The sequence below is a fragment of the Leuresthes tenuis genome, unplaced genomic scaffold (genome assembly GCF_036924035.1).
Source record: "Leuresthes tenuis unplaced genomic scaffold, fLeuTen1.0.hap1 SCAF_6, whole genome shotgun sequence".
Taxonomy (NCBI): Eukaryota; Metazoa; Chordata; class Actinopteri; order Atheriniformes; family Atherinopsidae; genus Leuresthes; species Leuresthes tenuis.
The window spans coordinates 37,750,326-37,764,345 of NW_027325360.1; the positions used below are offsets into that span (position 1 = coordinate 37,750,326).

The 14,020-nt window shown below is 42.1% G+C and overlaps 1 protein-coding gene across 1 annotated transcript in view; it reads left to right on the top strand.

The window, feature by feature from the left end:
* LOC140309270 (amyloid-beta A4 precursor protein-binding family A member 1-like) overlaps positions 1-14,020 on the top strand; it is a 74,099-nt gene that overhangs the window by 32,966 nt on the left and 27,113 nt on the right. The window contains exon 3 of the mRNA XM_072387080.1: positions 6,438-6,476. Within this exon, the coding sequence (XP_072243181.1) occupies positions 6,438-6,476 (39 nt within the window). The remainder of the gene's footprint in view (positions 1-6,437; positions 6,477-14,020) is intronic.

Consider the following 14,020-nt stretch of genomic DNA (forward strand, 5'->3'; position numbering starts at 1 on the left):
AGACGAGGGTCGGGCCGAATTCTAGGACTTATCCGTTCTATCGACAGATCGGCCTCTGTGGATGAAGGAGAAATAACCATAAAACTATTTTGAATATACCTGGTTCAGTGATTGTGAATGTTTTAAAAATAAATAAATAATAATTAAAAAAATGTTAATAATAATAATAATAATATTAATATTAATAATTGTAGTAATAATAATAATAATAATAATAAATTAGAAAAGAGAAATAGGAATAGGCTGTACCTTTCATTAACCCTTGGACAAGCAACAGTCTGTTGCACACTCTATTGCACCGTCGATTCTTTACCACGGACCTCACAGGAACTATAATATCAGATTCTGTCAAATTGAAACACAGTTTAATAGCATAAAAATAGATAAATAAATAAAAAACCTTGCTTAAGTATACACTATGTGAAATTTGCATAGACCATGTAATGCTCCCGTTGAATGCAGCACGGATAAGTGGACAGAGCAGTAATAATATATCAACTGGCTTGTTTTACAGGCACTTCACATGAGTTCTACTGAAAAAGGCTGCGCTCTTTTAACCCCTCCCACCCTCACTCTCTCCCTATGCGTCACATCCGTGTTGATGACGTATGACGCTTACGCGCTCACGTGAGAAAACAAAAACAAAGAGTGATGAGTTTTTTTAAAACTTACCCCGCAGATCAGGCTGTTTAGCGAGGGGTCCTTCCTCCCCGCGAACAATTTCCGGCGCCTCTAATAGCTGCGCCGATATACAGCCTAGTAAACCCACAGCCCGTGCCCCCTCGCCCTCAACCGTATCGGTATTGAGGCCGCTCACAGGCGACTCGGGCCGCGGTATTATTCGAGGGGAGAAACGTATGCTCGGAGGTGTGTGTAACATCGATATTTTCCCATCTTTACCTTACAGGGACCAGTCTTTGAAACTGTTAAAATGTTGACCGCTTCTACAACTTTTCTATTAACCCTAACCCTTTCTCTTATTTAAACATTCAACTAATATATTTCTCACAACCTCCTGACTTTAGCTGTAATCATTCTTAACCCTAGCCATAAACACCCCCTTCCTTAGATGTCAAAGACCTCTTCAACAGATGGCTAATCTATGTCAAACAAAGGTCACACGTCAAAATAGCTTGATCGATCGATAAGAGGTCAAAAGTCATATCCCCAGATGTCAGCAAACGGATGTCAAACAAAGGTCACCTGTCATATTAATTTGATTGATCGATAAGAGGTCAGAGGTCACCTGTCAAAATGAGTTTGATCGAAGGTATCCTATTTTCTCTCTAACACTCAAAAACAAAACCTTATGAACAACATGAGAAAAAACCTGACTTGACATGACCAGAAGACTTAAGTGATGTTGAGGATCTGGCGATGAACATGAGAAAACTTGGAAAGTAAATACTGAGGAGGGTGATTGGTGAGTGAGTGCAGCTGGATAAAGAAACATAGGTGACGTGGATGAACCTGATGGCAGGGCAAAAGAAACTAAGGAAAACATGGCAAAAAATATAGCCACAAGCAGCGACGGGGGGACCTGGCAGCATAGCAGGCAAGCCTATGACTGCTCAGGAAGACCAAGTTTGGGATCAATACATCAATGCATTGCATAGATATGGCCTGACTTCCTGTTTGGCATGTTGGCGCTGAGTTTAATTGGCTGCTCCGGGCAAACGGAAGTGAAATGAAAAGATCCACATGATAACTTTTGTGAGGCTTGGTCTGAAGATTGTGCCAAGTCACGTGGATATTGTTTTTGAAGGTTTTTAATAAAATTCAAAATGGCGAAAAATCCAATATGGTGCAAATGACGTGATAGGGTGTAATGACCTCGTCTCCATCTAGGGATTCCAACGGTACCTCATTTGTGAAATTTGGACCAACAAGTCCAAAGATATGAGCAAAAATGCATTTTTGCTAGATATAGTGCCCCCTATTGGTCAAAGGTCACCAACATTCTTGTGCGTCTAAAAGAAGTGGCCATGAGTCTGTGTTAGAAGTTTGAAGTCAAAACATCAAACGGTTGCCGAGATATGGCCTCACTTCCTGTTTGGCGTAGTCGCCAAATGGTTTTGATTGACTGGTAGGGACAAACGGAAGTGAAATTAAAAAATCCACATCATAACTTCTGTGTGGCTTGGTCTGAAGATTCTATGTGTCGAGTCCCATGGAAATCGGACAACCTTTTTGATAAAATTCAAACTGGCAGAAAATCTAATTAGACGTTAAGTTACGTCATAGGGTGCGTTGAACTCGTCTTGATCCAAGGCTTTGCCGTTAGGTCCCCAAAAAACTAAAGTCTAACCAGAAACTTAACATAACAAACTAACAGATGTGCCACTTTGAATGGGGCAATTGCATGATTTATTGATGCAGTCCATTTGGTCTGGTCTATTTTGATTTCTTTGTCAGTCCTGGTAGATCCAACTAGTTCACCTAGATGATCCGTAGCACTTATTGATGTGTGGCAGGCTACGTAATTCGCTATCTTTTCCTCCTTTGCTTGTCTTGTCTCATTTGGTTTTGAGGATGTGAAACCAATCTCTGTAAGCCTCATGGACAAGGAAGGTGACCTACCACATCATATAAAGATAGGCCTCTTTATGACTGTATAAATACAAACATTTATTTTTGTTTCCTGTAAAAAAAGAAAAGTATGTATGTATTAGGCATAAATACGGAGCCCATAAAGGGACATGAGGGGCGGGGGCATTTCCAGATAGTATCACGTGCGCACCAGAAAGTATCACGTGAACACCAGAAAGTATCTCGTGAGCACCAGAAAGTATCTTGTGCGCACCAGTAAGTATTGCATGCATGCATGATGTCTGGGAGACCATCCACTGCATTTTGGTTTGTGTTTCTTTGTAAAAATGACTGTACAGGAGTTAATTAGGCCATATATGATAAGGACATGCCGCTTTACTTGCAAGTCGTTACAGTCATGTTGTGTTTGAAAGACATTTAAAACGAATTTTGAAGTCTTGTAGTCTTTTTCGGTGCAAGGGATACATCACTTTGGATTGTGTAGTTAATTTCATTCATTAACAGTTACAAACATCTGGCCAACTGTCGGTGTAGGTGGATGTACATAAAATGCAAGGATAATGGATTACACATCAAGAAAGAAGAGGTACGCTTAATTCTAAAAGAACTTGACCCGAGGGGTGTTGCACTCAGAGGAAGGAGATGGCTCCATCGCCGAAGCTATTTTGCAAAAGGGCCCAATTATATTTGGCACTTGGACTCTTATGACAAACTGAAGCCATTTGGTATCTGTATCAATGGCTTCATTGATGGCTATTCCCGGAAGATTTTCTGGATGAATGCATTTACCACCAGCAGTGACCGAAAAATCATCGGAGGCTACTACATGGAGGCAGTCCAGAGATTAGGTGGTTGTCCAAGGATTGTCAGAGGTGACCGGGACACACAGAATGTTAATGTCAGAGACTTACAGCATTTTTTCTGTCGCAACATTTACGACGGCTCAGGCATTGACAGCTACATTGAAGGGGCTAGCACAGCAAATCAGCAAATACAGAGTTGGTGAGGTTTCCTCAGAAGGAAATCAATGGAATTCTACATCTTTCTGTTTAATGAACTGACGGACCATGGCTTGTTTGATGGTGCATATTTGGACAGAAGTCTAATTCAGTTCTGTTACATGGGAATCATTCAGGTTCAAATAAATCATATCTTGTTATGCAAAACCTACTTTCATCTTAAATTGTGATTTAAACACGATTTAATTCAAAACTTATCTAAGGCCCACATTAGAATTACAAATTGCACATCAATTAACTTGTTTTCTTACTTTCTAATATACCGTTATTCGAGGACAAATTAGATGAGACCATCCATGTTTGGGATTCACATGTCATCAGACCATCGAAGAATGACAGGGTACCTAGTGGTCGGCATAAAATCATGTACATGTTTCAAGAACAGAGCTGATGTACAGTTGTGTCAGTGTAACTGCACATTTTGACCTGCAGTGCCATGTGACACAGACATATACAACATCTGTAACATTCTGATGGTGGAGCCACAGCTGCATCTTCCAGCTGATGCTTATCAAGCAGTGGATTTGTATTTGCATTTGAGAAATGAGATAATTTCTGCTCTCTAATTTGAGATGAAACTACATTTGTATTCATCTAAACTGAACATGTGATCAGACAATTCTTCTGCAGTCCGCCATGCTTTATTCACCAAACATGGTCAGTTGGAAAGTTTTCCCAGGAACTCTGTAGAAGATTTATTTTGAATTTTGGATTATTTCTTGGAAAAAGGATTGATCTGTCACTATTTTGCACACTGACTGTTACAGACATTAAGAACATTTGCAGCGATATTGTGCACAGTTTTTCAAGGTACTTGGTTTTGCCTGTCATGGATAACTTTTAGCAGTTCTTGTGTGGATTTAGGTTGTCTCAGTTGCTTCCGTCTCTTCAGGTAATGAAGCACAAGCTTCATTGAATCAGTCTGGGATTACCTGGGAAGAGTATTAGCTCTTCTCAGTAATTTGTGCTGGAATTAGAGACTTACATTTTTTGTACAGCTTATAGGAGTAATGTCACAGATGTTTTACTTTGCCTTTATATCAGTCATGAACAGAAAACAAACAAAATCACAACAAACAAAAACAACAAGGCAGGACATGAAAGAGGAATTACATTTTTATTCAACAATGTTGTTCTCTTGACAGTTACTGTCTGTATGTTTACCATTTAAGGCTACCAACAAAAACAGCCATGGGTAGCCATTTGAAATGGTACTGTATGTGTATCAAACAGGTATTATTTTGTTGAATGCTGAACTTCTTTCTTAATAACAATTGCATAAAACATGCACATGAAAATATTAAAATGAAAAGGGATGTTCATCTAATCAAAATGATTCAACTTAAACTGTCTTCTGGACTTTAAACACAATGTAAAACTTAGTGTGCTGACAAATATTAGAGCAAAATCATTAACAATCATAAAGTAACAAAACCAAAGCAAAACAATTCGAAATTGAAAAAAACTTTTTTTTTCAGTTTTAAGTGTAATAAAGCAATGTCATCAGATTATGCATCTGATTTTATCTCCTCTCCTTGTGGAACAATTTTGTCTTAGTTGTAATACATGAATGGACAAATACATTTTTTAAATGCAAATCTTTAGAAACAGTTTGTTTCAGACAAATGCTATAACAATGTCAGAAGAAGAGGAAAAAAGATCCCTTACATTCAGTACACAATATCCATTGTAAAGTAATCGCCAGGCAGGACATTGTCAAACTCTTGAGAAAACTCAGGGTATGAGCTGTAAGTGCATGATAATTCAAGAACAGCACAGTGGACGCTGTAAAGAAGCGTAAGAAGATCTCCAGTTTTCTTTGGTTGATGCTTCTCACATACCGTAACAGGTGGTTAAGAGCTGTTGCTCTTGTGGATTTAGGCTTTCAGTTCATTGCTTTATCATCTGGGCCACTTTCTTGTTAGTCAGCTGCTTAGATTAGTTAAAGCTCCATTATGCTTTCTTTGGTTATAAGTGTTGACACAGCATTGTGAATAGTGGAGTGGAAATGGCAACCCATACATTGTCTTTGGAGGGCAGGCAGTGTGAGCCCATTCTGGAGAAGACGTCGAGTAAGTCCTCTTCAACAGTTTCATCAATGTTGCGCTGTAGTGCTTTTTCAAGTAATGCACACTCATTCTCTGAAAGAAATCTGGCAAATGACAACAAGAGTTCTTCATCCACTGAACCAAGTCTTTGACAACAGGCAAGAACAAAAGCTGTTGACAGTCTGATTGGTATGATTTTGTGGTCCAGGTATTCTTTCAACCACACTCTTCCAAGAGCTTGCCATGTCTTCTCAGAATAGTCTGTGTGCTCGTTCATCTTCCCCCTCACACTGTTCCAAGAAATGTTCCCAGAACGCGGAGTATGCCTCTCTTGAAACATCATCACTGTCCACAGCTTTGTCATTTATAAACTCCATTTTTAGATTAGCATTCAGTAGTTTTGGTTCTATGTAGATATTAAAGACATTAAGGACTTGTCTTAATTTTACAAGGAGTTCTTTTTCAAATGGGTCCGGTGATGCTGGAATACGACTTGATGATACAGGGCCATCATTCAGTGTAGAGTGCTGCAAGAAGGTAGAAATGTGTCACGTATAGTGTTTGTACGGGGCGTGGTGGAAGTTTGAGGACCTGGATGCAGATATTTTAAAGTAAAGAACTTGATTTATCCAAAATAAAGTAACACAAGGCGCAGCTGAGCCAGAATACAAAAACCGTGGAGAAAACATGACCCGACTGTGACTGACTGTGAAAAAACCATGAGGCAAAACCTGACAAGACATAAATGATGGTGGCATTAATGACAGTGAGGATTTTGCGATGAACATGAGGGGACCTGGAAACTAAATACTGATGGGAGGTGATTGGTGAAAGAGTGCAGCTGAAGGGGAAAGCACAGGTGAAGTGAATGAACCAATGATCAAGAGTGACAGGGCAAGGGAAACCAAAGTAAAACATGACAAAACCAAGTACTCAAAACATAACAAAAACAACCGATGTGACAGAGCCTCCCCCTCAAGGATGGATCCCAGACATCCCAAAGCCTGGGTGGCGGCAACGAGGGACCTGGAGACGGAGACGTTCCGGCGGACGGCCAGCGACAAGGGACCTGGAGACGGAGACGTTCCGGCGGACGGCCAGACATTCGGCGATGAGGGACCTGGAACCGAAGACGGTCCGGCGGACGGCCAGACGACCAGCGATGAGGAACCTGTAGCCAGTCCATCGGACGGCCAGACAACCAGTGATGGTCTGGTGGACAACCAGACATCTGGCGATGTGGAGGCAGAGATTGCGGAGCAGGGACTGGCGCACCAGGAGACTGTGATGACTGTGGCCCAGGAGTCGGCGGCAATCCGCCGGCTGGCCAGACAATGAGGGTGCAGGTGTCAGAGACGGTCTGGCGGACGGCCAGACCCCCAACGATGAGACACTCGGAACCAGCAATGGTCTGGTGGATGGCCCGACGACTTGGGACATGGAGCCGTCGACGGTCTGTCGGGCAGCCAGACATATAATATAATATCTTTAACCAAGATGGCGGCGCGTGAACAATGTGAGGCACAGCGTCTCTCCAGAATCTGCTATTTAGCGGTTTTCCACCTACTTTTGACTAACTATTCATCCAGAATTGTTCGGCATTACTGTTCTACAACAGACAAGAGCTTCTTGGACATCCCCACTCAAAACTCCGACAGTTTTATCGCTGATCTCTGACTCATCCCAGAGATCTCCAGAAGACCGGAGGCTGCTCATTCTTCCCGGCTGGGCAGAAGTGCACGCAGACAGCGCCGAGAACGCAGGGGTCAGGGGATGTACAGGCCTACAGTACAGCCAGGGCAGGGCTGAAGAGGGGCATCAAAAAGGCCAAACACCACTACAAGGGGAAGGTAGAAGAACACTTTTCGAACTTCAACCCCTGACGTATGTGGTAAGGACTCCAGATCATCACAGATTACAGGACCATCAACCCCTCCCCCGCCTCCTCTGATGTCTCCTTCCTCAACAAGCTCAACAGCTTCTATGCTAATTTTGAGAGAGGGAACACAACAACTGCAACCAAGACAGATGTATCTCCAGACCACCAGCCACTGATCAGCCTCATCAAAAACCACCTACAGGGAGGAGGTGGATCATCTGGCTGAGTAGTGCGACACAAACAACGGACAACAGACCAAAGACCAAGGAGCTCATCGTGGACTTCAGGAGGAATGCTGACCCACACCCACCAAGGTGGAGCGTGTGAACAGCTTCAAGTTCCTGGGTGTCCACATCTCTGAGGATCTCACCTGGACGACCGGATGCTACAAGCTGGTCAAGAAGGCTCACCAGCGCCTCTTCTTTCTTTTCTTTTTAAAAAAAAATTTTTTATTTAGAAATGTTCAGTTATACAAATAGTGCAAACACAGATAGTGAAAATGCAAACAAAGACAAATGTACTCAAATGTGAATGAAATGCCCACCCCCTCCCTCAAAGAAAAACAAAAAAGCATGAGCAATATTAAAAATCAAATCAGCAAAAAATTTCAAATCTGAATGAAAAATAAGGAAGTGCAAAGTCCGATCAAAAGCAATACAGAGCCCTGCCATACACAGAGCAATCAGCACCAGCCAATAAAAATCCAGACAGAACAAAGCACATGTAAATCATGTGCAACATCAACAATGTATCCCCATATCCAACCCCCCACAAGATTACAGTCTCGATAAGTTCAACATAAAAGGCTGCCACATTTTGTCAATGGTCACGGAGGTCAAACAAACACAATGTCGAATTCTCTCTAGGTGCAATAGATTTGTGATTTCGATCAGCCAGGTATTAAAAGATGGCACATTTTAATTTTTCCACAGAGTTAAGATGTTCCTTTTTGGAATGACCATGCTATATTGTACTATTTTTGGTTGAAGGGGTTTAGAGTAGTGGGGTGTCGGGACCCACCCAGTATAGCAGTGTACGGGTCTGGAATGATATCACAGCCATGAATCCTGGAGAGGCAAATGAAAATATCTGACCAAAATTTGTTTAATTTGGGGCAGGACCAGAAGAGATGACCAAGAGTGCCCTCTGCTGCTTTACACTTTGGACAGGTTGGAGAGACAGAGGGATAGAAAGAGTGTACTTTGTTACTTTGAATTGGATAAGGTGATGTCTGGAGTTTATCGAACAGCTGTGAATGATGGGAAGGGAGGTATTCCAGTCATCATCGCTGATTGTAATACCAAGATCTTCCTCCCAAGCCTCCTTTAGGTGCAGAGTAGTGACATGTTCATAAGCTGTAAAAATGTTAACAAAACAAGACACGAGTCTCCTTGAGTTGGGATCCTGATTCAGAAGAGTGTACAGATCTGAGGGGACAGGGAGTGATTCGAAATTCATTATGTTTTTGCATGTGTAATCTCTAATGTGGAGATAACAGAAGAAATGTGAATGTGGTAGTGAAAATATTTCCTTCAATTGCGCAAAGGTAGCAAAAGTATTTTCAATGTAAAGGTTTGCTAAAGTGCCGAGACCTTTGTTCTTCCAGGTCGCAAAAGTGCTATCACTCAAAGAGGGGAGGAACCAGTGATAGTTGTTGTATGTTTGTTTGTTGAAGAGAGCTTTCGGGAAGATCCTGTCCGATAGCAAGACCGGCAGGGGTGGAATCCATGACATTACCTGGGTATGCCTTTTGCCAGTACATCGAGGCTCTACAGTTCGCGGCCCAATAGTAATGCTGGAAATTAGGCAGACTAAGGCCTTCTGCCGATTTAGATTTGGTAATGTGTTTTCTAGAAATACGATGTGCCTTGATTCCCCAGATAAAAGAGATTATAGAGATTATAGAGTTCAAAAGCTTAAAAAACATTTTAGGTATGAATATAGGTAAAGTTTGGAAAAGATAGAGGAACCTGGGCAGAGCCATCATTTTAATTGCGTTCACATGCCCTATCATAGATAAGGATAGCAGCCTCCAAGTTTCAATGGTAGATTTAAGCTTTTATAACATAATTAGATAATTCAATTTATATATTAGTTTTGAATCTTTGGGAATATCCAGGCCTAAGTATTGAAATTTGTCTGTAACAATATGAAAGGGCAATCTGATAACAAAATCTGGACTCAAGACATTTTTAATAGACGTGAATTAGTTTTTGTACCAATTTGTAACATATCCAGACAATTCACCAAATTTTTTCAATAAGTTAGAGCAAAGGAGGAATAGCCTTCTCAGGGTCGGAGAGAAATATCACACGCATAAAGAGAGATACGGTGGTCCAGTTTACCTGAGATCAAAGGAGCAATGGAGGAGCGGTTCCTTATACTGGTCGCGAGAGGTTCTATTGCTAATGTGAAGAATAGTGGGCTCAGTGGGCAGCCTTGACGACAAGAGCGTTGCAATGAGAAAGTGGGAGATTTATTGCAGTTAGTGACAACCAAGGTCGTTGGGTGGGTGTACAGCATTTTGACCTAGGAGGCAAAATTATCACCCAAACTCCCTTATTACCGCCATGATATAGTTCCACTCGACCTGGTCGAAAGCTTTTTTCGCATCAAGTGCTAGAACAGAGGTTTTGGAGTCTTGTATCTAGCATACATTATATTCATCAACCGTCTAACATTGAAAAAAGAAAATCTCCCTGGGAAAATCCAGTCTGGTTGTGGTGGCTTATGGTTGATATACACTTATAAACAGTCGGATGGCAAGTATTTTAGTGAACACCTTAAGGTCACAGTTACAGAGGGCAATAGAACGATATGAGGCGGGGTCCGACTCATCCTTATCCTTTTTCAATGTAAGGGAGATGTTAGCTGAATACAAGGTGCCCGGGAGTAGGCCAGCGGCGACGGAGTGGTTTAACATCCGTGACATGACAGGAGTTATTTTGACTGAGTATGAGTTTGTAAAACTCTGCCAGCCGCTTTACCGTTGGGGAAGGAGCGTATTGCTCCTGTAATTTCTTACAGGGGTTATATTTGCGTTAGGTTTACTTATGCTAAGGTGTTCAATTTAGGTAGATGGAGGGTATGAAGGAAGTCTGTAGTAATAATACCCATTTTTGTCTTGATTTTATGGATTGTTCGCTTAGCCTGTATGCTTCTTAGCTGACGGACTAACAGTTTGTCTGGTTTGTCGGCTAGTTCAAAATGTTTGTTTTTTTTAACCTTAAACAGCATAGTACCCACTTGGTTAGAGAGAACAGTATTAAATTTGAATTTAGGTTTCATAATCTCGTTCAGTTCAGAAGGTGAGGGAATCTGTTGGAAGTCTCTTTTGAGAACTGACAACTGCGCTGTAATTTCTGACATTTCTTTCTGCCTGTCTTATTTCAGCTTAGCCTCGTAGGCTATGATATGGCCCCGTGTAACAGCTTTCAAAGCTTCCCATAGAGTGGAATCTGTAACGTCAGATGTGTCGTTATAGGATTATAGGATCATACGTTATACGATATAGCATAGTCTGTTATAAGGTAAGCTGTTTGTTGACGAAACTGCATATCGTTGAGTAGTAGTGTGTTGAATCGCCAGTCAAACGTGGGCTTTGTCCTACCTAAGTCTATTTTTAGCTCGCTAGGGCAGTGATCGTAAACTAAAATGTTGTGGTATTTGGTATAGGTTATCCTGGAAGTCAATTTAGCATCTGTTAGAAAGTAATCAAGTCTTGTGTAGGACTTGTGTACTTGTGAAAAAAAAGAGTAATCTCTACTAGAAGGGTGTTGAAGCCTCCAGATATCAATGAGGTTCATAGAACTGATAAGGTTATTTATGGTAATTGTGGAGTTGGAGGGAACAATCGGGCGTGTAGAAAGCCTATCAGTAAAACAATCCAGTATAGTATTGAAGTCTCCTTCTGCAATTAAGTGAGTGGTGGAAGAGTCTAGTATGAGATTAAAAAATTTTCTAAAGAAGCTAGGGTCGTCAAAATGAGGTGCGTATATATTGAGAAATGTTACGTGTTGTGTCAAAATATGACCTGTTACAATAATATAGCGACCGTTTGGATCATCAGAGATGGTTGAAATGTGTTGAAATGGAATATTTTGGCAAAATAATATAGCTACTCCTCTGGCCTTAGAAGAAAATGTTGACCGATAAATTTGTGATACCCAACTGCATTTTAACCTCCATTGATCTGTATGTTTGATGTGTGTTTCCTGCAAAAAAAGCAATGTCCCCAGATAACGACTTCAAGTGGGAGAAAACCTTGCCCCTTTTTAAATTGGTTCCTAAACCTCTGACATTCCAGCTTAGTAAGGTTAGATTGCCAGTTTGTGGTGAGGACGGCAAAGTGCTAGTAGCCATGAAGAGATATTATCAGAATAATGTGACATAACTGCAGCAGTAGAAGTATTGGCACTGGGAAAAAGAAAAAAAAACCCAAAGAGATAAGAAGGAATGGTAACAAGTTAGTAACAATATTCACACCCCCCTGTCTCTGGAGACAGCAGTGAGACGCATCTCTCAGTGGCAATGGCTCAGGTCGGCTGTGTGGTAGCAGCAGGTTTGACAAACTTGTCTATGAATGCCTCAGCGTCCGTAGGCTTCAAGAGGTTTTCTGTTCGGTTCCAAACGTGAGGATCAGACTTGCAGGAAAGAGGAGACCGTGTTTTATTCCGGCCTCTCTCAGTTTCTTCGAAAGCCCGACATTGGTCGGATACTTCAGGTGGAAAGTCTGGATAGATGCTGATCTGGGCTCTGTCAAATGACAGGGTAGATTGCCGATGGGCGAAGTTGAGTAATTTCTCCTTCTCTGGGAAGTGATGGATTTTGGCGATCATTTAGCGCGGCCGCACCGATGAGGATTGTGTGCCTATCCGGTGTGCCCGGTCCACCTTCAAGCCGTCGGGGAAGCTGTCAGGTCCAAGAAGTTTTGGCAGGAGGTCGGCTATGAAGTGAGTCGGGTTCCCCTTCTCAACCTTCTCAGGTAAGCCCATGATTTTAATGTTTGAGTGGCTCTCAAGGTCAAGTAATTTGCACTTTATGGTTGTGTTATATTCCATCATTTCCTCGTAGCGTTGCTGAAGGTCATTTATGCAGGTGTCATGGTCAGTCACTGCTCCTTCGAGGTCAGCAATTCTTGTTGAATGGTCAAAAAGGGAGGTTTAAACGAAATGCAGTTTTGAATCCAGGCCATTAAATCTGGCTGTTATGTCTTCTTCCAGTTTTCCAATAGCTGTTAGGATTCTAGCGAGTGTGGGTTGTGAGCTTGCTTTGCTTGTACTGGTGGAAGCATCTGTAGCTAGCTTGGCCTGGTTGCCAGCGTCGTCGTCTTCTTCAGCGGATAAAGTTGTTTTGTCGTCTTCTTCGGCAGGAGAATCTGGGTTCATAGTTTTCCCTCTAGTTTTAGGTTTTCCAATAGTTATATTTAAGAGAAGTAAGCGTGGATGTTTAGCACAATTTTAGTGAGTGTTTGACGGAGCCAGTAAGAAAGCGTCTACTCCATGCAGTGCTCGATCCTCCTCCACCTCTTCTTCAGAGTACTCTGAGGAAGAACCACCTGTCCCTAAACATCCTGGTGAACTTTTACCGCTGCATCATTGAGAGTATCCTGACCAACTGCATCACAGTCTGATACGGGAGCTGCTCTGCCTCGGATCGGAAGGCACTGCAGAGGGTGGTGAAAGCCGCCCAGTGCATCACCGGAGCACCACTTCCTGCCATAGAGGACATCGACAGGAAGCGGAGTCTGAAACGGGCTGGGAAAATCATCAAAGACTTCAATCACCCAGCACACAGACTCTTCACCCTCCTGCCCTCTGGGAGGCGCTACAGGAGCCTCCAGACGTAGACCACCAGGTACCGGAGCAGATGCCTGTCCAGCCTGGGCACTCTGGGAGATAGTTTCTTCTTCCTGCTCCTTGCATTCTATGATTTGCTCACAGCTCCCCATAAGTGCCCATAAGGTCTCGCCTACTCCGGTCGTCACCAATACAATTAAAATTGTAATCCAGTTTAGGAAGCAGCATGGCTTACATAGGGCTTCGACTCTTGCCCCAGTTTTGAATAATTATGCATTCCTTCCTTCCTGCTCTGACCCCAATTTTCGTGTATGGTCAGATAAGGGCCTCAGAACACTTAATGACCTCTATAACGAAGGTGTTTTCACGTTTTTTTCATCTCTTTCAGACAAATACAATTTCCCCAATAGCCACTTTTTTCGGTACCTCTAAATGAGACAATTTATTCAAAAACAGTTTCCACATTTCCCAAACCGCCCCCCCGAAGCTGAAATGGATCAATTTTTGTCTCTAAACTTGCAACAGAAACGATTGACATCTGTCATTTATAATAAGATTGCTCTTCTGAGGCAAGCCTCAACTATATCATCTAAAAGTGCATGAGATGGATATAACTGAGGTCCAGTGGAGGGACATTTTAAAATGTATCCATTCTTCATCTATATGTGCCAGGCACGGTCTATTGCAGTGGAAGGTGCTTCATAGAGCCCACTTCACCAATGCTAA